The sequence below is a fragment of the Nyctereutes procyonoides genome, unplaced genomic scaffold (genome assembly GCF_905146905.1).
Source record: "Nyctereutes procyonoides isolate TBG_1078 unplaced genomic scaffold, NYPRO_anot_genome, whole genome shotgun sequence".
NCBI classification, from domain to species: domain Eukaryota; kingdom Metazoa; phylum Chordata; class Mammalia; order Carnivora; family Canidae; genus Nyctereutes; species Nyctereutes procyonoides.
In genome coordinates this window covers 61035939-61056421 of record NW_026575146.1, presented here as the reverse complement: position 1 = coordinate 61056421, position 20483 = coordinate 61035939, and the positions used below count along the sequence as shown (strand labels likewise).

Genomic DNA, 20483 nt, shown 5'->3' with positions numbered 1-20483 from the left:
ATGGAGTCTTTATTACCTTTTCAGCCAATTATACAATGATTCTTTGATCATTTCCTCCACTCCACACATATATAACATCCCAAACTTCGGAGATTTAGAGGCAGCACATGAATGGATATTCAAAATATGGTGAGAAGCACAGTAACTATTAAAACTATTGCGTTTTTTTTTTTTTTAAAAGATGACGGGCAATACAATTTTGAGTTCTTATTTTTCAGAGGAAATGTCACAAATCCCTAGTAAATGGTAAAAACAAGTGCCTAACGTTAAATGGTACAGTGTAACCAAAAGCTCCATGTTGGTCATGCAAAGTTACAGATACAGATTAAGCTGGTTAAGGAGGGTACCCGATTTCTTTGCTGTGAAAATATAGTTTTAGCATCATATAATGAATAGCAACTTCAGGCTGAAGTGGTGGTCCTGCTTTCTAATCATGCCTTAAATGGGGATAAAGAATTGGCCTCAACGGTGTGTTGTCAGAAAGGCAGCTTGCATTGTACATGATTTCATGTGGCTCACTGTTCCAGTGTCCTGGGAACGTGCAGAATAGTCACTGAGCAGTTAACACAGAAAGAAAAACGAGAACAATTGTTTCCCCTTGTGCGCTGGGAGATGTTTCTAGCTCTTGTAGCCCATTGGAGAAGGGACTATCTCAGGCTCTGCTGTGTGACTTTGGATATGTTTTCTAGGCATTTTTGGACATCCATGTTTTCAGGACATTAGTGGATTTTCTATTCTACTTTTTTTCATGTTTTTATTTAAATTCTAGTTGGCTAATGTACAGTGTAATATTAATTTCGGGTGTAGAATTTAGTGATTCATCTCTTATATACAACGCCCAGTAGATTTTTTCTTAATTCTATTTAGAACAGTGGCATAGGATAGAAAACCACAAGAACTGGAAACACTGGAAAGAAATAAGCTCCTCCTTTGGCTTTCACCCATGAGAATAAGAGTATACATTTAGCCAGAGGGAGTAATAAAATTCCTAAAAATTCAAAGCTCACATTGAGTTTCACAGAACAGTGGGATGAAACCCCATCCTCGGCTCTCAGCTGAACAGTATCATAATTGTTTTTAACATCCAAGCAGAAAAGAATTTTCTCCCTTTTTATCTGGTACTGAGCTCCACTCTCTGGCCCGATGGATAGTTGCTATCCTCGGTTTGAACAGAGTAATTGATCGTCTTGGGGTGTGCAAGTCTGAAGGCTCCACTTCCATACAGTCCTGTAGTCTGTGAATGGAGTTGATGGCTCTGTCTGCCCCCAGAAGTCTCTCATCCCTCCTTCCTGGCTGGAGTGGTGTCTGTGTGCATCCTTTTCCAGCCATAGGACAGATAGGGTCAAGGAACAAAATGAACACACCACACATAACTTCCTACCCTCAGTGACTCCAGCTTCTGATAGAACAGATGAAGCATGTTCAGAAGTGCACATGACTCCAGGGAGAAAGTTCCCATCAGGAAGTGTGATGTTGACAAAGGAATATTTTAAAAAATAATTTGGCTTTCAATTTATCATCTGAAAAAAATAAGCCATAGATTATGGACATTGATTTAATAACTAAACTGCATTATATAAAGGGAATCATTTTCATAAAAGAAGAGAATAATACATTTTATCATATACATTTTTATTTTCCTACAAGTTAATACATAAAGGGCAATAGCACGGAATCGAAGATGTTAACGTTTCTATTCAAGAACGGTATATTCAAAAGCATCTCTCTCAGGCTATAAAAATTAAAGTTGAAACTCAGCAATGAAGTTTATCGCCTGAAGCAATTGAGTCTAATAAAATTATAAATATTCATTTCATCTGTACCTAGAGGTACGCATCTTGATCAAAGGCTAATAAAACTTTTCATGTTTTAGATAACTTTATTTCAGGGTGGGTGGCTTCTGTTCCAATTTTGCTGCCATTTTCAGACCAGTTAATAACTATGAGAAGACTACCGTCTTGTGTTCAGATTTGGGGAATATAAGCTGAGCTTCCTTTCATAAACATTGTAAAACAGACTAACAGATTGGCTAAAAGGAGCCATTAATTTTCCAAAGAAAGTTGTCCCAAACTATGGCAAGCTACCCAGTACTTATTTTTTGTTATCTACTTTGACTCTCTGAGCTATCCACTCACTAAAAAAGCTTTGGCTCTAATGTCCACTTGTACTTCACTGGACAATTTGAATGCCTAGCAACAAAACACACTGTACCTGCCCTCAAAGCACTCACAATATAATAGGGAATATAAACAATAAAAGAATGTTCACGACTAATTGAATTTATCATTATTATAATTTACCCTAATGTGCTTTGGAAAAAAATGGTTCAGGATCATCTAAATTAACTCTTCTAAATTAGCTCTTGGTCTTCCCATTCTTCAGTGGTCTTGGTAATGATGACCAATCAGGTTAAGTATTCCCAGTTACTATAAAATAATTTTAGTAAAATCCTAGTTTAAATGCAAATTGTTAGGTTTCTAATTTCCTATCTAGTCTTGACTTGAATTTGGCCTATAATCAATCCTAAAGTATGAGAGCTTTAAAATACAACAACCCACTAAGGTGCCCTAGCATTTTTACTAAATTTTATTTCTCTAATGACTTTTGTATAAATAGGATTCTGTTGATTTTGTCTTTTGTGCATTAAAAAACAACAGCAAAAATTCCCCAAATATCAAAACGTAAATCTATTTTAAAGTGTGCAGAATAAAGATGTGCCTTTATTTTAAAAAATAATTTAGCTTTCAATTTATTTCAAGTTCCTCCTGAGAAAGAATACAATAGGTTGAATGTAATTCAAGTCAATATAGTCATGCAGATAAATGTTAGTGGGTCAATTTTCTACATGGGGAAAGGAAATCCACTGAAGGATCATATGTTGAAATGGAGCTCCATCTATGAGAATTGGATAATAAATAATTTGTGGAAATTACCTACTGCATGGTAATACCTGCATGGACAGACCACAGTTTAGATATTTAAAAAAAAAATCCATTGACTTATGTGACATATGTTGTCTTTGCTATGCTCTGCCTAAGAATTCATCACATTCAGGAGGAAAGTCATGGAGTAGAAGACACAAAATAGTTGATAAAATTTCAGCAATATGAATATAAATGCAAAGATCCTTAAAAAAATGTTAGCAAATCTAATCCAGTAACAAATAAAAACTGTTATACACTATGACCAAGTAAGATTTATCCTAGGAAGTTAAGGTTGGTTCAACAGATAAAAAGCAATCAATGCAATAAGCCGTATCAATTGAATAAAGGACAAAAACCACATGGTTACCTCAATAGACACAGGAAAAGCATTTGAGAAAAAAAATTCACACTGGTTTCATAATAAAAATACAAACTAGGAATAGAAAGAAACTTCCTCACGTGAAAAAAGACATCTACAAAAACCCCACAGGTAACATTATACTTAATGGTAAAATAATGGAAGTCTTGAAAAAAAAATGGAAGTCTTTCCCTAGGATCAGGAATAAGATACAGATGTCCACTTTCACCACTTTTGTTCAAGACTGTAGTACAGGTTTGACTGAGGGTTATTAGGCAAGAAAAAAAGTAAAAAGTATCCAGAATAAAAAAGAAGAAGTAAAACTATCTCTTTTTGTAGAGAACATGATCTTGTAAGGAATCCATGAGAAAAGCTATTAGAGCTACTACAAAGTTTGGTCAGGGATCTAACATCAATACACAGAAATTTATTGTGTTTCTCTATACTAGCAATGAACCATACAAAAATGAAATAAAGACCGAAATGTAAATTCCATTTAAAATAGCACCAAAAAATAAATAAATAAAATACTTTGGAATAACTTGAATAATACAGGTATAAGACACATACACTGGTAACTGTGAAACATTGTTGGAAGAAATTATGAAAGACTTACATAAATAGAAAGACATCCATATCCATGTTCATGGATTAGAAGTTTTAATATTGCTAAGACGGCAGTGCTCCCCAAATTGATCTACAGATTCAACACAATTCCAATCAAAATCCAAATGACCTTTTTGTGGAAATTAGCCAGTTGATCCCAAAATGCATTATGGAAATGCAAGGGACTCCAAATAGCCAAAACACTCTTGAAAAAGAAGAAGGAAGTTGGAGATCTTATCCATAATTTTAAAACTTGGTACAAGGCTGTGATAATCAAAACCATCTGGTATTGGCAAAGGGCAGACATACTGACCAATGGAATAGATTGAGTGTCAAGAAGTAAAACTATGTTTGACATTGCTGCCAGGTCCATTCAAAGGAAGAACAGTCTCTTTCTCTCTCTCTTTCTCTCTCTCTCTTTTTTTTTTAAAGATTCCATTTATTCATTCATGACAGAGAGAGAGAGAGAGAGAGAGAGAGAGAGAGAGGCAGAGACACAGGCAGAGGGAGAAGCAGGCTCCATGCAGGGAGCCCGACTTGGGATCCCATCCCGGGTCCCCAGGATCACACCCCAGGCTGAAGGTGGCGCCAAACCGCCAGGCCATCAGGGCTGCCTAGAACAGTCTCTTAAACAAATGGTACTGAGCTTACTGGATCTTACAAGTTAAAAAAGCAATGTTGACTTCTACCTCACATCATTTACAAAAATTAACTCAAAATGGATGATACCCCTAAATGTGGGAGCTAAAACTATAAAAATCTTAGATCAAACTACACTTGTGCATTTTTGTGACCTTGGGCTAGGCAATGGTTTCTTAATTAAGGCTTCTCAAAAGCCTTGGAGTAGATCATGGTTTCTCAAAAGCACAAGCAAAAAATGGAAAATAGATAAGTCAGCCTTCATCAAAATTAAAACCGCTGTTTCAAAACACATTACCAAGAAGGTAAAAAGACAATCCACAGAATGAGGAAAAACATTTGCAAGTCATGCATCTCATAAGGAACTTTTGTACAGGGTATATAAAGAGCTCCTACAACTAAACAAAAAGACAACTCAATTTTAAAATGGTCAAAAGATCTGGTCAAAGATCAAAATCAAAGACATTTCTTCAAAGAAGATATACCAATGACCAATATGAAAAGATGCTCAAAATCATTAGCCATCAAGGAAATGCAAGTCAAACCACAAGATATCATTTCACACCCAATAGGATGGCTGTGATGAAAAAGACAGTAACAGGGGTGGCCTGAGTGACTCAATCAGTTAAGCATCTGCCTTAGGCTTAGGTCATGATCCCAGGGTCCTGGGATCGAGTCCTGTATTGGGCATCTGCTTCTCTCTCTCTCTCTCTCCCTCTGCTCCTCCCTATAGCTCACTCTCTCTCACTCTCAAATAAATCTTTAAAAAAAGAGAGAGAGAGAGAGAGAGAGAATAACAAGTGTTGTGGAGGATGTGGTGAAATTTGAACTCTTGTGCATTGGTGATGGGAATGTAAAATGGTGCAGCCATGTGGAAAAAATAGTTTGACAGTTTGCTTGAAAGTTAAATGTTACGTAAGAAATGTTTGTAAGAAAGTTAAATGTAGTTACTATATGATCACTCCACTTAGGTATATACCTAAGAGGATTAAAAACTATGTCTAGACACAAAAGGTGTACACAAACCACCATAGCAGAATTGTCCACTAGTAACGCAAAGTGGGAATAAACCCAGTGACCATTGATTAAGGAATAGGTAAACAGAAGTGGTATATATACAAGGAAATATTGACCATAAAAACTATTGAAGTACCAACACATGATACAATATTCATGAATCTTGAAAACGTTACGCTAAGTGAAAAAAGATAAACACAAAAAGGCACGTGGTGTATGATTTTGTATGAAATATTCAGAATAGGCAAATCTATAGAAACGGAAAGTAGTTTAGGTTTGCCCAGGGCTGGAGATGGGTAGGAATGGGATGTGGTGCCTTAATGTGTACTGGGTTGCTTTTGCAGTGATAGAAAGATTCTGCAAGTGGATACTGGTAATGGTTTTATAATTTTGTAAATATACAACCCCCCTGCCCCAAATTGTATACTTTAAAATGGTGAGTTCTAAGGTGTATGAATTGTATCTCAATAATAAGAAAAAAAATCAATTAGAGATTTATGTCTTTTGCCAATGCCTCTTCTGTACATACAGTGGGGAGAGGTGAGTGATGAGCCATAATTGACCGTTTATTCTGAAGTGAGAATGAGTTTATTCAAGAACAAGGTGTGATGGGAGATTAGGGGTAGAGAACTGGAGGGGCCAGGGTCAGGGCTGAGACAGAGCAAGGCCACATCGGGGAGAGAGAGGCCGCTGCACAATTTTGAAAGGACCAAGAAGCTAAGAGCAGCAATTATGTAGAGTTCTGATGGTAGCCCCTTGTTGGGGTGAAAGGGTGGCAGAGACCGCTCACATGTCATCACACCAAGAGTTGATGTTATTTACTGAAGACTACTCTTCCAGTTGGGTATCTACTGGCAGTGCTTGTTCAAAGGGCTTATGGTCCCAAATTACTAGCCCTGATTTCTTCTCAGGCGTTAGTTGCAAGAGCGAGGATATTTAGTGTGTGGTGGGCATGTATTTTGGGGAAGAGGGAATAACTAATTCACTTCTTTCTCACTCTGAAAATCAGGTCCCTCCAGCTCTGAATTGTTTGAAAGACAGACTGGAAAAGTTGGTCTACTACTTGTTTTCTAATTAGTCGTTTATCTAGAATTTTAAGAAGCTCACTCTGCTGTTTTAGCAATTCCAAAATAAATAGCAGGTGGTCGATTCGATTGAGCTGCTTTCATTCACCAGGTGTTTTTAAACCTTGATTCATGCTGTCGCATGTACAGAGAAGTTCATTCATTGTCTTTGCTGTGTAGTCCCTTATGGCTTGAGTATGTGTTTGTTTATTCTCACGTTGATGGGCAGCAGGATTGTCTTTGAGGCTACTAGTCTCCTAAATTATAGTTATACCTCCTTCTATTATTATCAGTTACTTTTAGGATTAGATTATGTATCCTTGATTTACCACACAATGACACATTTGTTGTCACGTATTATACCTTTGAACATTTTTTTTTTTGGAAAACGTCATTATTGTTGTTGCTTAAAATAGTCAGTGTTCACTTCACTTTATCCATGTTTACACTTTCTGATGTTCTTCACTGCTTCCTGCAATTCCATGCACCACTCACTTTGTTTCCTGATGTTTCTTGCTGATGAGAGCCTCTGGCAGTGCTCCTTCTCCAGTGTTTACTGCCCTTGCCTTCCAGAAGCACTGCTCATTGTAGATAGCAGAGAGCTCTCCACACTCATTTTAATTGTTTAGTTCTTCCTTTCTCTTGTGGATTTTTTGTTAAAATGCTTGTTATTCACAAAAGCGGAAATCATCCCACGTATTGGAATGTACAACCCTGGTGATGTGTCTTAAGGGCAGTACTACCCAATGTCTGAGACAGTTGAGATTGTTTATGTCCTGAATTGCCATAAATTTGATTGTGCTTTCAAGATTTCCTACCATGGATATTTTTTTAAGTGAAAAAAAAAAAAAGATTGAATCTGTTTTTACTGAAAGTGATTTAGAGTTCTACTCATAATTACAAAGGAAGTAAAAAAATAATAATAATTACAAAGGAAGTGAACTTTATCCTCAAACCTTAGCCCATTTTTTTTTTCTTACATGTTACTTTGCATCATGGCCACAGTCAAATCACATTCTCATCCCCTCCTTACCTAGTATTAAACTGCACTTGTACTCTTACTTCCTGTTAATATATCTGTGTTGTTGAGCCGGAGCTGACCAAACATATTCACCTCAATATATAAATTTCTAATAATGCATAGCTATTTTCTTAAGGTTTCCCTCACTTTTTCTTTACATTTTCTTTATTTTTAAAAAAAGGTTTTATTTATTTATTTGAGAGAGAGAGAGAGAGAGCCAGAGGAGGGGGCAGAGGGAGAAGCAGACTCCCCACTGAGCAGGGAGCCTGACATGGCCTCCATCCCAGGACCCTGGAATCATGACCTGAGCCAAAGGCAGATGCTTAACTGACTGAGCCACCCAGGTGCCCCTTTCTTTACATTTTAAAGGAAAAAAATTTTTGATCCATAAGGAAGGAACCTTAAGAATGGAATTTCAGGAGTCAGGTCCATAGGGAAGATAGATTTGCATTCATCATCTTTTCTAAACACAGTTCTATTAATTCTGCTGCTAACATTGTACAGACCTGGTTCTGAGAAATGACAGCTTGTACCATAACACTTGCTTCCACCACCAATTCATTGTGCTTGTGCCTTGAGAAGAGGAACTGGAGGCCATCCCAGCTGACAGAAGGGGCAGGAAGGTGTGAATGAGAGGGATGGGATGGGGATTTGCCCTGGCAGAGTCCCAGAGTGGGAGTGAGAAGCCTGGATCCTCAGGAAAGCCTGGCTTGCAAAGAATTCATCCAAAGGGAAGATTGGAATCAGCGTGGTTGTGTCCATCCTCAGTACCCCTCATGGAGTGGAGGATGGGCTGGATGATTGCACCATATTCTTTCTACAGTGGTGAGGGTGAGGGAAAGACTTCTTCCTACACTTTGTTTGAGGTTAGAGGGTCAGCCTACAGGTCCACTTCTGGGGTGCAGTGGTGGAGGCGGACAGAAAAAGCTGTAACCTTCACCTTTCAAGGACCTGCATATCATATAAGATCCCCAACCATGGAGCCCTCATTGGCAGATCAATAAATAAACAAGTAAAAAATAATAATGTCACCCCCAAGGAGATGGGGAGGAAGATTAAAACAACAAATAAAACTCTCACATCAAAATAGAGCTATTAAAGAAGACAGAAGACAGCTAGGATAGAACTAGCACTCAAGGAAATTTAAAAAAAGTCACATAGGCACACACAAACTCTGGGAGTTAAAGTAACATGATTTTTCAAGATTTCACTGGGTCATCTGAAAGAAGGAATCATCACTGGTTATCCTTAAACACTAGCCCAGAATATTATAGAGATGGACTGTCTTAAACCACAGAGCAAAAGGATTAAGAGAGAGAAATTAGGAGGGAAAATAAAAGAAAACCTAACATGAATAATCAGAGATGCAGAAACAGAATTAGAAGCAAAGACAAAATTATGCATTAAAAAATAATTATCTGAGCTAAAGGAAAACCTGAGTTGCAGATTGAAAGAATACATCCATTCTGATGAGAAAAGTCTTACAGCTGGGAATATTTCTGAATTGCAAAACCCACAGAGAAAATCTTCCAAACTTTCTAGACAGAAGTTACTACAATGAAAAAACAATGATTGTGGCATCATCATCCAACTTCTCATTTGTTACAGTGGGATAAAAAAAAATGATGTGGATTATCGTTAACACTGCTGAAAAATGAGCTACAACACAAGCATCTAATATATAATGTATCTGACATGATTACAAAAACGTATTTTGGGTAACAAGGTAGGATTGAGATTAAATAATTGACCATGCATCCCATCTGAGGAAAATACTAAAGAATTATTCCAGTCAAAAAATGAATCATGACCATGACCTCAGGATAAAAAATATGAAGGCAACAGAAAACAGTGAGCAGTAAACCTCTCAATGTATATTGACACCCAACAAGCATATATAGTCACAGCTACGACTGCATGATTAATAATAGGCTATGTGGGCACATAAATCCACCCACACATGTCCTTACCCACAGTCTACAAATATGTATAAGTGTCAAGTACAAATTCTTGAAATACACGAAAACATACTGCAATATCATGTTCTACTGATGTTTCTTTCTTGAGTAATAGCACTGCCTACAGACATTTTAAATTTATCTTTATAAAATAAATTCTACAAAATTAGTCTAATTAATTCAGATAAATGTCTGCCCAAGGTTTGTTCTGTTACCCTAGCCTGGTAGTGCTAGTGTCAGGCTTTGACAGGGAAAGGAAGTGCTGTCCAGATCCTCTTTTTTGCTCAGCAGCTGAGACTTTTCATCGGCCAGTAGTGTTTTTTGGTTTTGTTGTTTTTTTTTTTTGTTTTTTTTTTTTTTTTTTTAGTATTTTAGTGTTGCAGAAGTCCTATGTTGCTATTGTAGTGTTTTCCCATGTCAGTTCTCCTTGACATTCTCTCAAGTATATTCAAGCAAGGATGCCTTTCTTTAGGGAAAATACATTGTCTGAATGCAAAAAAAAAAAAAAATCATCTTTAAACAACTCTTTTATTTTTTATTATTTTTTAAATATTGTATTCATTTATATGAGAGAGAGAGAGTGTGAGCACAAGCTGTAGTGGGGGGGGGCACGGAGGGTACAGGAAGAGGGAGAAGCAGACTCCCTCCTGAGCAGGGAACCAAATGGACTCAATCCCAAGACCCCAGTATCATGAGCTGAGCCTAAGGTAGATGCTTAACCCCCTGAGCCACTGAGGAGCCCCAAAAGAACTCTTTTAATTTAAAACAATCATTTAATTGACTTGTCTCAAGCTCTCTATACTTCACTATAAGAATCTACCTGAAATCTGCCATATATAAAGCTCCTTGATGCCTCATATAATCAAACTGACCAGATAGCTATTTCAGAGAGTTGTTTATTATGATTATAACAATGTAAACATGCCTCTAATTTTAGTTGCTTTTAGAGGTCTTTTACATAGCACTTACTTTTGCAGTTTTAACATTACTGAACAGAATTTTGTAAGGCCATGCAGCTCCCGGTGCATTTATTAGAAGTCTCAAAGTTAGATCATTTTTCTTAAAAACATGGCTCTTTTCCAAACCAGAAGGAGCAAGGATACAAAAGATTTGGCTTTCAAGATTGACAGACTGAAATAGCAAGATGAAGTTTAATAGGAAAAAGGGTGAGACATGTAATAAGATTGAAGAAATCCACCCCATGAGTTTATCTGGAGGTGAAACTTTCCATCTCCCCTCTTAGAGTCTATGGCCAGGCCGGAACATTAAATTGATCGAAGATAGATTAACAAGGGGAAAGCATATAGATTTTTAAATGTACATGGAGCTCCATAGGAAAATGAAGACCCGAAAAGCAGATAGTGTGAATATGCTGGATGGAACACAGGGCAGTAATTGTGCCGAGTAATTAAAGGTACCAGGAAGCTAAGGGGTTGAAGAGTTACATTAACAAGGTTTTAAGTGCAGGTTTCTCCAGCTTAACCCTTCTTCTCTGATGACTAGAAAGTTTCTTTCCTCCTGGTACAGGGTGGGCAGCTTTGCCACAGGTGTTTATCTCCTGCTTTTGGGAAGAAAAGAGGGGAAGTCAGAGTGCCCTTCTTGCACCTGTGGTTTTTCTTTTCTTTTCTTTTTCTGAACATTTTATTTATTTATTCATGAGAGACACAAAGAGAGAGGCAGAGACACAGGCAGAGAGAGAAGCAGACTCCCTGTGGGGAGCCCGATGGGGGACTCGATCCCAGGACCCCGGGATCATGCCCTGAGCCGAAGGCAGATGCTCAAGCCACCCAGGTACCTTGCACCTGTGGTTTTTCAAGTACTGTTAGCCCCCAAAAATCCTTTTGCCAAAGTAGCCTATTTTGGGGTGTCATATGTTGTCACCCTTCAAGTAGAAGCTTCAGGGTGTGTTGCTTAATGTTAGTGACAATGAGGAGGTCTTTAATTACCATGACGTTCAATATAACTCAGTGGCATAATATGGCAGCCAGCCATGGAAGTGCCTTTTAGCTTGGGCCAAGGCAAGTAGTCTCTTTTAACAAGCTGGGACCTCTGTCTTCCTCAGCCCACTTCTCAAGAGTGCCACTTTTTAAAAAGTTTCAACAGCCAAAGTACTCAGAGAAGGGCAGTAATAGGACCAAGTTGATTCTTTGACTATAAAACATATATCGCCTGTGTCCCGTGTAACAGACCCTAGGGTAGGTGAGGGCGAGGGGGGAGGCAAGAATAAGGAACCTGCCACCTGTTACGTGAAAGCAACAGAGGGTCTACAGAGAATGACCTATAACTGATGCCCCAGGTGAGGCTGGCTGACTGTACGGTCATGCACGCTGGCTTCAGAGTTCAAACGCTCTCATCCGAAAGCCTGCACCACCTGCTTACTGGCAGGAAGTGAGGGACAAGCCATTAAATCTTGCGCTAAGCCCTGGCTCTTCTTTATATGTATAAGAAAAAAAAATAGCTCTTTTTCACAGCGTCTAGCATATATGTCTTAGATTATCCATATCCAACCAAAACTATTTCTAGTTACTTATATTATCAGGAAATGGAAGCCAAAAGAGCAGTACCCCTCAAAAATTCCAACTCAAAGGAAAATAAAGATTATCCTCAAAGACTTTAAGTATAGAATCAAGAGAGACTGAATCACAGCTGAGGTTCTCAGGGCGAACTTAAGGATCAGCAATTACACCAACCAAAAACCCCACTTCTGGAGTCTATACATACTGTTCAGAGGAAGGTATGTGTATTCGTTAAAGTAGAAAGAAGAGTGTGATGACCCCCATTTCCCTGTCCCTTCCTGTGAGCAATTATGGACACGTCCATAAGATAATACCTTGTTGAAAAGGGGGTTTCTCCAAGCAGCCTGGATCCGGATCACCCCACGTGGGAGACCTTGGTTTACTAAAATCTAACATTACTAACTTCCAGGGGGAAGTGAAAGCATTCACGGTGTCACGCTGTGAGCATTAGATTCTCACCGCGGCAAAGCACTTCACACGACGCCCAGGTGTGGAAGCTGCTGGGTAACCTCCGCTGCGGTTTGGGGTTGGTAGGAAAAGATGTGGACCGGCTAGTCCAGGCACTGAAGCAGGGGGCGAGTGTGGGGGCCGAGGCCGAGCGTCCCCACTTCGGGGTGGCCTCCTCTGCGGGGGACACGGATGCCTCCCCGAGCATCCGCATCCGAGAGACATCTGAAGCCTGCGCTGCGCTCGCCCTGGGCGGACGCGGTGCCCGGGGGCAAGCGCACTGCAGGCGCTAAGCGTCGTCCGAGTCCGAGGGAGGGAGTTGACGTTGTGCCCTCCTTGGCCGACCGCTGCTCTCCGGCCGACCCGCCTGGGTCAGGTGCGAGCCAGGGCAGGGCCAGCGCCGACGTCTGGAAAGGGAGCGGAGGCCACCACCACCGCCGCGAAGGCCAAAGCAGCCGGGGTGGGCTTACCGCCCCCCCCCCGACGCCGGCACCTGCCCCGGGGAGGGGCTCGCGCTGTGGGGCCGCGGAGGGCAGGGCCCAGACCCCAGTGTAGACGGCGCGAGCAGAAGTGCGGCAGAGGGATTCCCTGGTGTCCCCAAGCTCAGGCGACATTTCACTGCAAGCCCCTAGATCGTGGGCCGCAAACCCCGTTCCCAGGTGGGGTACTGACCGTTCGCAAAGCGCAGCGGCAGGGGATTCCATCCCTTCGTGCAGGGGAGGGGGGGGCTGCCTCCCGGGAGGCGCGGGTTCGCCCCCGCGCGGGGAGGGCGCACCTGCCCGGCTCTGGCGCAGGCCGCGGGACGGGGGACGGAGGGCGGAGGGCTCGGGGGGGCGGGGGGACGGTGGGCCCGGCGCCCTAACCTGTGCCCGCTTCTCTGCCCGCAGAGCCCCCCGGCGCGGACCCGGACACGCTGCGGGCCGGCGCGCGCGGCTTCACCGGCTGCCTGTCGGCCGTGCGCTTCGGCCCCGCCGCCCCGCTCAAGGCTGCGCTGCGCCCCGGCGGCCCCGCCCCGGCCACGGTCACGGTGCGCGGACCCGTGGCCGCCGCCACCCGCTGCGCGGAGGGGGCGGGGCCCGGAGCCCCGGCGCGGGAGGCCACCGGCCCGCTGGCAGGTGGCGCAGGTGCGTGCCCCCCGCCCGCGCCCGCGCCCGCCCCGCCCGCGCCCGCCGCCCGCGCTCCCCCGCCGCTCCGCCCGGCGCCACCGCCCAGCTTTCCAAAGCCCCGGGCTGCTGCGCCTCGCCGTGCCCTGGCCGCGGTCGCATGCTCATGCCCACCCGCGCAGGGGCTGCTCCCCCGCCCCGCGCGTGTGTGATGTCTCCAGAGTCCTCCTTCCCGCTGGCCTCTGTCATTCTCCCTTTCTCTACTGTAGGTGGTTCTGGACCAACAGATGGGGGACAGCCCTTAGTTAATGCTGACAGAAGTGACTCTGCTGTCATCGGAGGTAACAGGGCTGGGAATGACCTGCCTGGTCCTTGGCGTGGTTGTCACTGTTGGCATAAGCCAAGAAGTGTCCGGGAATCCGCGCCGATGGGCGAGGGCAGTGGCGGGCCGCGTTCACCGCGGGATGCTCTGGACCGGGTTGAACCCAAGTCGGCGTCTGCGGGCGCTTGGTGGAAGGACCCCGTGGTTCCACGGAGACGCTTTTTAAGAGGATAGTTACCAAACGACACAATAATAAGGTTTTTCATTTGAAAATGCCCATTCATATTTTTCAGGATATATAGGATATATATATATATCCTATTCACCTTTACTCCCTTGATTCAAATTAGCCATGGACGTCTGAGTCCATTAGCCCAAAACTTTTAAAAAATGATATTAAAAAGTCAGACATATATTGAGAGAAGCACCTAAACCATGCAAATTGTCATTTTCGTAAACATAGAGATATAAAACTTAAAGATTCTTCTGAACATAAATACATAAAACTATTTCTGGTGTCCTCCTTATCTTAGATTTACATATATTTATATTTATAAATATAATTATCCATATATATTTGTATAATCTATATATTTTTAGTGTCACATGTATTCTACATGTGTGACATTAAAACTGGATATAATATAGCTTTTTAAAGCAAAGTCTGATAACTAAACTATAAATATATATATTCAAATATATATTCATATATATAATATATCTTTATATTTTCTACATAGTTACATGTATCCGAAGAGGTAAAAGTAATTGCATCTTAAATATCTCCCAGTGTATTCTCTGAAACAGAATTTATTTACGTCTGCTTTAAAGAATGAATATTCAAATTTCCTCCTTATGATTCAGAGAACGTGTACACTTATTTACTTAGATTATTGAAATGTGTCAGTTGCAAACTCTGCTTGGTATGGAGGAAGTGAACTGCTCTCCATCCCATTGCTATTCCAAATAACGGGATTTGTGCTTAAGTTGGGGGATACAATTGGATGTCCAGTCTTCAGGCAGGCTGTGCATCAGATCACACTGGATCTGTTCATTTCTGTTCACCAAGATGCCAATTTTCTCCAGACCACTAGGAAAATATTCAGACATTTTCAAGTGCTGACCAAACCTATGTAAGAGTGTGAACATGTCCATTCCCATCTCAACTACTTCTGTTTTCGTAGTGAGCGAGGTATATGATACCCTGATTTCACAAGCCCAAGAACAAACAAAAAACATGTATGCTATTTAACATGTATATCTAAAATGAGTAGTTTTCTGTTAAAATATAAGTCAAATCTTAATCCTAAACCATTCTCATTTATTTTTCAATGAGAAGTTTTCACTATAAAGCAAAAGCTGATTTAAAATAAATTGACTTAAGTGTGATTAATATTTTCAAAATAGGAATCAAAGTCTAAAAATGCAAAATATCATTAGAAAGAGAGAAGGAACAATGATGATAGTCAAGGTGATGATAGAACAGATGTGGTCTTTGGAGCTTTATTGCATTTGGTTAACTATCATTGGCAAGGTGTGCAAAGTAAATAAGCAGCATCGATATTATTCCCCTGGGAAATCCTACTTGGTTCTTGATATATGGGATAGAGAATCAGAGCACACAAGGTGGTAGGGTGATAACAACTCAGGTTACTGGCCCTTGCAATTCGCTTGGATCTGCTTTCGGTCTGCGTGGTGGCTGTTTGCTGCATGGTTTGTCAGCAGCCAAGTATATTGACCTACGGTGTAGAATTCTGGGTAGAATTCTCAGCCCTAAGTTGAACTGATCACAGACTGCACCCCCAAGTAAAGTATTTGATCTGTTTAAGGGATTACTCCAATAGGTAGATTTCTCTACGTTTTCTACTGTGCTTTATCACCTTCTTCTCTTGCAAGGCAAGGGAACAATAGAGGAAAGGAGAATTAACCTAAATAACATTCACATCCAGTAAAATCACAGAGATCACACTGGGTTTCTTGCCAAGGAATCTGTCTTATAAATGGACAGAGAGAGAAAGAGACAGATGTGTAGATAGATGGAGAGGCAGGCGGGCATGAGCACTTGTCACAAACACATTTACACTGGAATTGCTGAAATGAAGGTTATGGAAGGCATCTGATGCATTATTCAAATTATCTCAATCTCTTCAGACAGCAGATGAAGACAGAGGTTATTCCAGGACTCTACCAAACCTCACAAAACAAACAAGCTAGTAATCAATTATGTACATAATAACATCCTGGATGTTTGAGGATAATGGTGACAGTAATTGTATAATCAAGTGGCCTGATCACTGTTATTGAGTTACTGTCCCTGATACTAAAATTGAATATGATGTAGCTCTTCAAAGCAAAGTCCTATAACTAAACAAGAAAGCAATTATAGCAACTCTACCGTTTGTTCTCAAGTGAGATGCAAAATATACTGAAAATGATTATTATTCTACCCATTAATATTTAAGAATCCTCAAAAAGACTCTTGAACACATGCTCAGGAATTTCTGTGACCAAAGACACCCAACCACGCTTTGAGTTGGTTGGACTCCATTATACTTCTTTCTGTCCGCCCCAGAGTATAGTGAAGAATCTTCATTTTACAATACAAATTTTGATTCACATAACTAAACAGTAAAGGATTTTATAACATTTGCTAATTGGAATATTAATGTCTGTGTCAATCATCTTAAAAGTATAATGACTGGTGAATGTTTTTTTTTTTTTGTACCTTCTTGTTTTGGTATAGATGGTATAGATAGCCTAAACACTTGTAGGCTTCATTTGACCGTTCCAACCCTGGCAGTGCTTCAAATCATTTTTTGAGGAACTTTTAGAACAAGAGTGATGTTCAAGTCTCCCACCCAAAGATTCTGAGTTCTTGTCTGCTGTGCAGCCAAAGCTGAGAACCACTGTCATAGCTCATGTTTCAGTACTTAAAGCATTCTAACAGGAGATGTCAAATAATTTACTTTCCCTACAGCTGAATGTTATCTATATTTCTACAGATTTTTAATACAATGGCATATTGGTTATCTATTCCTGCATGACAAATTATCACCCACTTATAGCTTAACCCAACCCACTTCTATTATTTTGCAGTTTCTGTGGGTCAGGAGTCTGGGCACACCTTAGCTGGGTTCTCTGCTCAGGATCTCACAAGGCTGTAATCAGGGTGTCAGCCAAGACTGGAGGCGCATCTGGAGATTCCCCTGGGGAAAGATCCACTTCCTCACCTGCATTATTGTTGGCAGCATTCACTGTCTTGTAGCCATAGGACTGTGAGCTTCTGGATTTTTGCGGGCTGCTGGCTAGAGCCTGCCCTTAGCACCTAGAGGCTGCCTGCAGTTCTCTGCCATGTAGGGTTTCCCACCATGACTGCTTACCACCTTACAGCCAGCCAAGAAGAGGGATGCTCCCATAGACAGGTGCTACAGCTCTGTGTAACATAATCACATAATCAGGTACAGCTTATCACCTTTGCTGTATTTTGTTGGTTAAAAACAAGTCACAGGCCCCACCCACAAGCCACTGAAGGGGATCACACAAAGGCATGCCCCCCCTCCCCAGCAACAGAGATCACTTAAGACTCTTTTAGGCTCATAAAAACAAGTGGCTTACACATCACAGAACTGTAATTCATCAGAACATCAGCACCAAATTTTTGTTAAAATACATAGCATTTAATGACCCTCTACAACAGGTCTAATCACTCTATCCTTTTAAAATAATGAAAACTCATTAGCATGAAGTGTGAGCATGACCTCAGAGGTCACGTTGCGGTTCTGAACTTAACTAAAGGGCATTAACTAAAAGCCGAGCTGAAAGATCTTTAGCATAAAGGCATAAAACTGCTGTATCTAAAGGATGTATAGACTTAGAAGTACACTCAGTGTTATAATGCCACTTGGTTTCCAACTTTCTGATGATGTATATATGATGTAAACGAAGCTTTAGGTTATAATGAAGTTTGTATTCTGATGATATTTTTTCTTTCTCTTCTCTCACTAGGTGTGATAGCGGTTGTGATATTTATCTTGCTCTGCATCACTGCCATAGCTATACGCATTTATCAACAGAGATGGTTATACCAAAAAAATGAGTCAAATATTCCGCAAACTGGAGACAATGCTGAAACTGCTCTGAAAAGTGAGGTCAATGTGCAAAATACAGTTAGTGAAAGCCAGAAAGAGTATTTCTTCTGATGGGCAGCAGTGGTTTACTTATGGCTCTGGTGATGTCACTTAGTCACTAAGCCAGGCTCCCAGTGGATGAAGCCCCCTCTTGTCCTCCTGGGCAGGTGGTAGCTCTGTAGCGCCATCAGCTTGCTCTCCTGTGGTCCTGGGAGGCTCTGCTCAGTGCTGCTTCATGATCTATTTATGTAGAAGTGACTTAGGTGTGCTCATTAATCACTGTGTGGCGGTTTCTGACTGTTCTGGCCCGATCTTTGAAAATTCAAATGCATTTTGCTTAACGACTTTGGGTTTTAAGTGAGAACAAGGATTTGAGCTGTGGCCCTACTCTCTTAAAAATGAGACACAGAAGTTTATAAAAGTCAAAGTTGGACTCTAGTGTTTTGTGTTGTGTGGAAGTCTGTGTTTTGCTTTCTTTATCAATCTCCTGCTGACATTTGTAAGTTGGGAAATGCTTCTCAGATGGTCTTCGAGTGCATTTCCATCTGCCTGTGAACCAGAACCCAGTGGCCAAAAATGCATTAGAAACCTGGAAAAAAAAAAAAAAAAAGGTTTTTCTGCCAATTGTTTTTATTATTTGTCTCTTTTAAATCAGTTTGCATACATTTTAGTGATGAAATGAGTATTGAATGTCGGCTATGAAATTGTATTCTGTTATTTAAGGAACAGAAAAATTCATAGGTAGCAAAGCGTGTAAAGCGTCCCAATCTGCAACACTTTGCTTATTTTTCTTTGTAATTGGTCATTTCCCTCTTTGTAAATTATGATAAAGATCATCTAATGATCTCCCCAAAGTGTATATTTTATAACCAAACCTGTGCCCAGGTATAAACTCTATACTTAATACTGCAAATGTATCCTTCATCCATTTCACTGGATTGAAATATAATCCTAAATGTATTTCCTTCAAAAGTGGGGTGATTAGGTCACTATTCTTCGTAGTCTTGTGGTTCTCTTGTTCTGAAGGTTATCACAACAATTTGATTTCCTATGATTGTCTTTTCATTTACTTGGGAAAAGTCACATTTTGAACTAAAGCTCTCCATTTAGTTTTCTAAATTTTGAGCTGATCTAGGCAGGGCATCCCCGGAATTACCATCTGAGTCTAGTTACTATTTGGAATATCAGTGGAAGGATGCTTATGCTAAGGGAACATGCAGGTTGTATGATCTGAACTAAATCTGTCATTCTAGTCAAGAACCTAGGATCTTGGAATCAGCTTCCATCGGAGAATCCAAAATCAATTAGTTCATTTCATATTAGGGGATATTTGCATACGAGGGGAGCAAAGAATTTGTACTGACCGTGGGAATTGTTCCAGTAACTACTTTTGTGGTAGGGGTCATAAAATAATTGCATGGAGCCCACCATTTGCACTCATTAGTCAGTTATAAATAAAATGTGCTGCATTCTTCATATGCCACTTGCCATGTGCCTGCCAGGAATTAGACTGCTTACTTTGACCACAACAGGACCACCTGAAACTCTATACACTTAGCCTTGCTATTAACTTTGGGTGTATGACTACTTTTCTCTGATTTTTTTAAACAATGGAAAAAAGATATCCTCTATACTAAGTCTTTTCTCAAAAAAAAAAAAAAAAAAGCAAACCTTTTTTCTTATGGTTTCATATTAGTTTTCTATAAGGTTTAACAAATTGCCACAATTTAGTGGCTTAATGCAACACATATTTATTATCTCACAGTTTCTGTGGATCAGGAGCTGGGCACGGATGTACTGTGTTTTCTGCAAGGCTGCAGTTAAGTATCAGCCCAGGCTGTGTTCTCATCTGGAGACTCAGCTGGAGAGTCCTCACTCTTATGGTTATTGGAAGCATTCGGTTCCTTACTGCTGGAAGATTCATGGAAGCCTGCTTTTGTTCAAGGCTAACAAAAGAGAGAGAGAGAGAGAGAGAGAGACTCTAGAACAAGTCTGCTAATAAGAGGGAGTTTTATATAATGTAATGTGGTGATAGGATGACAGCTTGTCCCCTTTGCCAAATTCTGTTGGTTAGAAGCAAGTCATAGGTCCTGCCTACACCCAAGAGGAGAGGATTACATAAGGACTTGAACCAGCAGGCTGAGATCATGGGGGTCACTTTAAAGTTAATCTACCACAGTACTATATCTTTATTGAAGTTTCTTTAAGTGAAAAATGAAGGATTTTCAGGGTCTTAATATAGTAATATAGGAAGAACCTACCATGATGAATAATACACATATTCTTTTCCCAAAAAACACCTATGCAGAGTGAGGAAGGATTCAACACAAATATGATAGGTTCTACTTAATGTACTGCTGAATATTAACACCCTGAAATCA

General features: G+C 40.6%; 1 protein-coding gene across 1 annotated transcript in view; it reads left to right on the top strand.

The window, feature by feature from the left end:
* The window catches only part of LOC129500976 (contactin-associated protein-like 3), a 186778-nt gene extending 168052 nt beyond the window's left edge, over positions 1–18726 (top strand). Inside the window, exons 22-24 of the mRNA XM_055311909.1 lie at positions 13438–13674; positions 13923–13994; positions 17981–18726. Coding sequence (XP_055167884.1) covers positions 13438–13674; positions 13923–13994; positions 17981–18174 — 503 coding nt within the window. The 3' untranslated portion in view covers positions 18175–18726. The remainder of the gene's footprint in view (positions 1–13437; positions 13675–13922; positions 13995–17980) is intronic.
* Positions 18727–20483: the final 1757 nt, after the last annotated feature.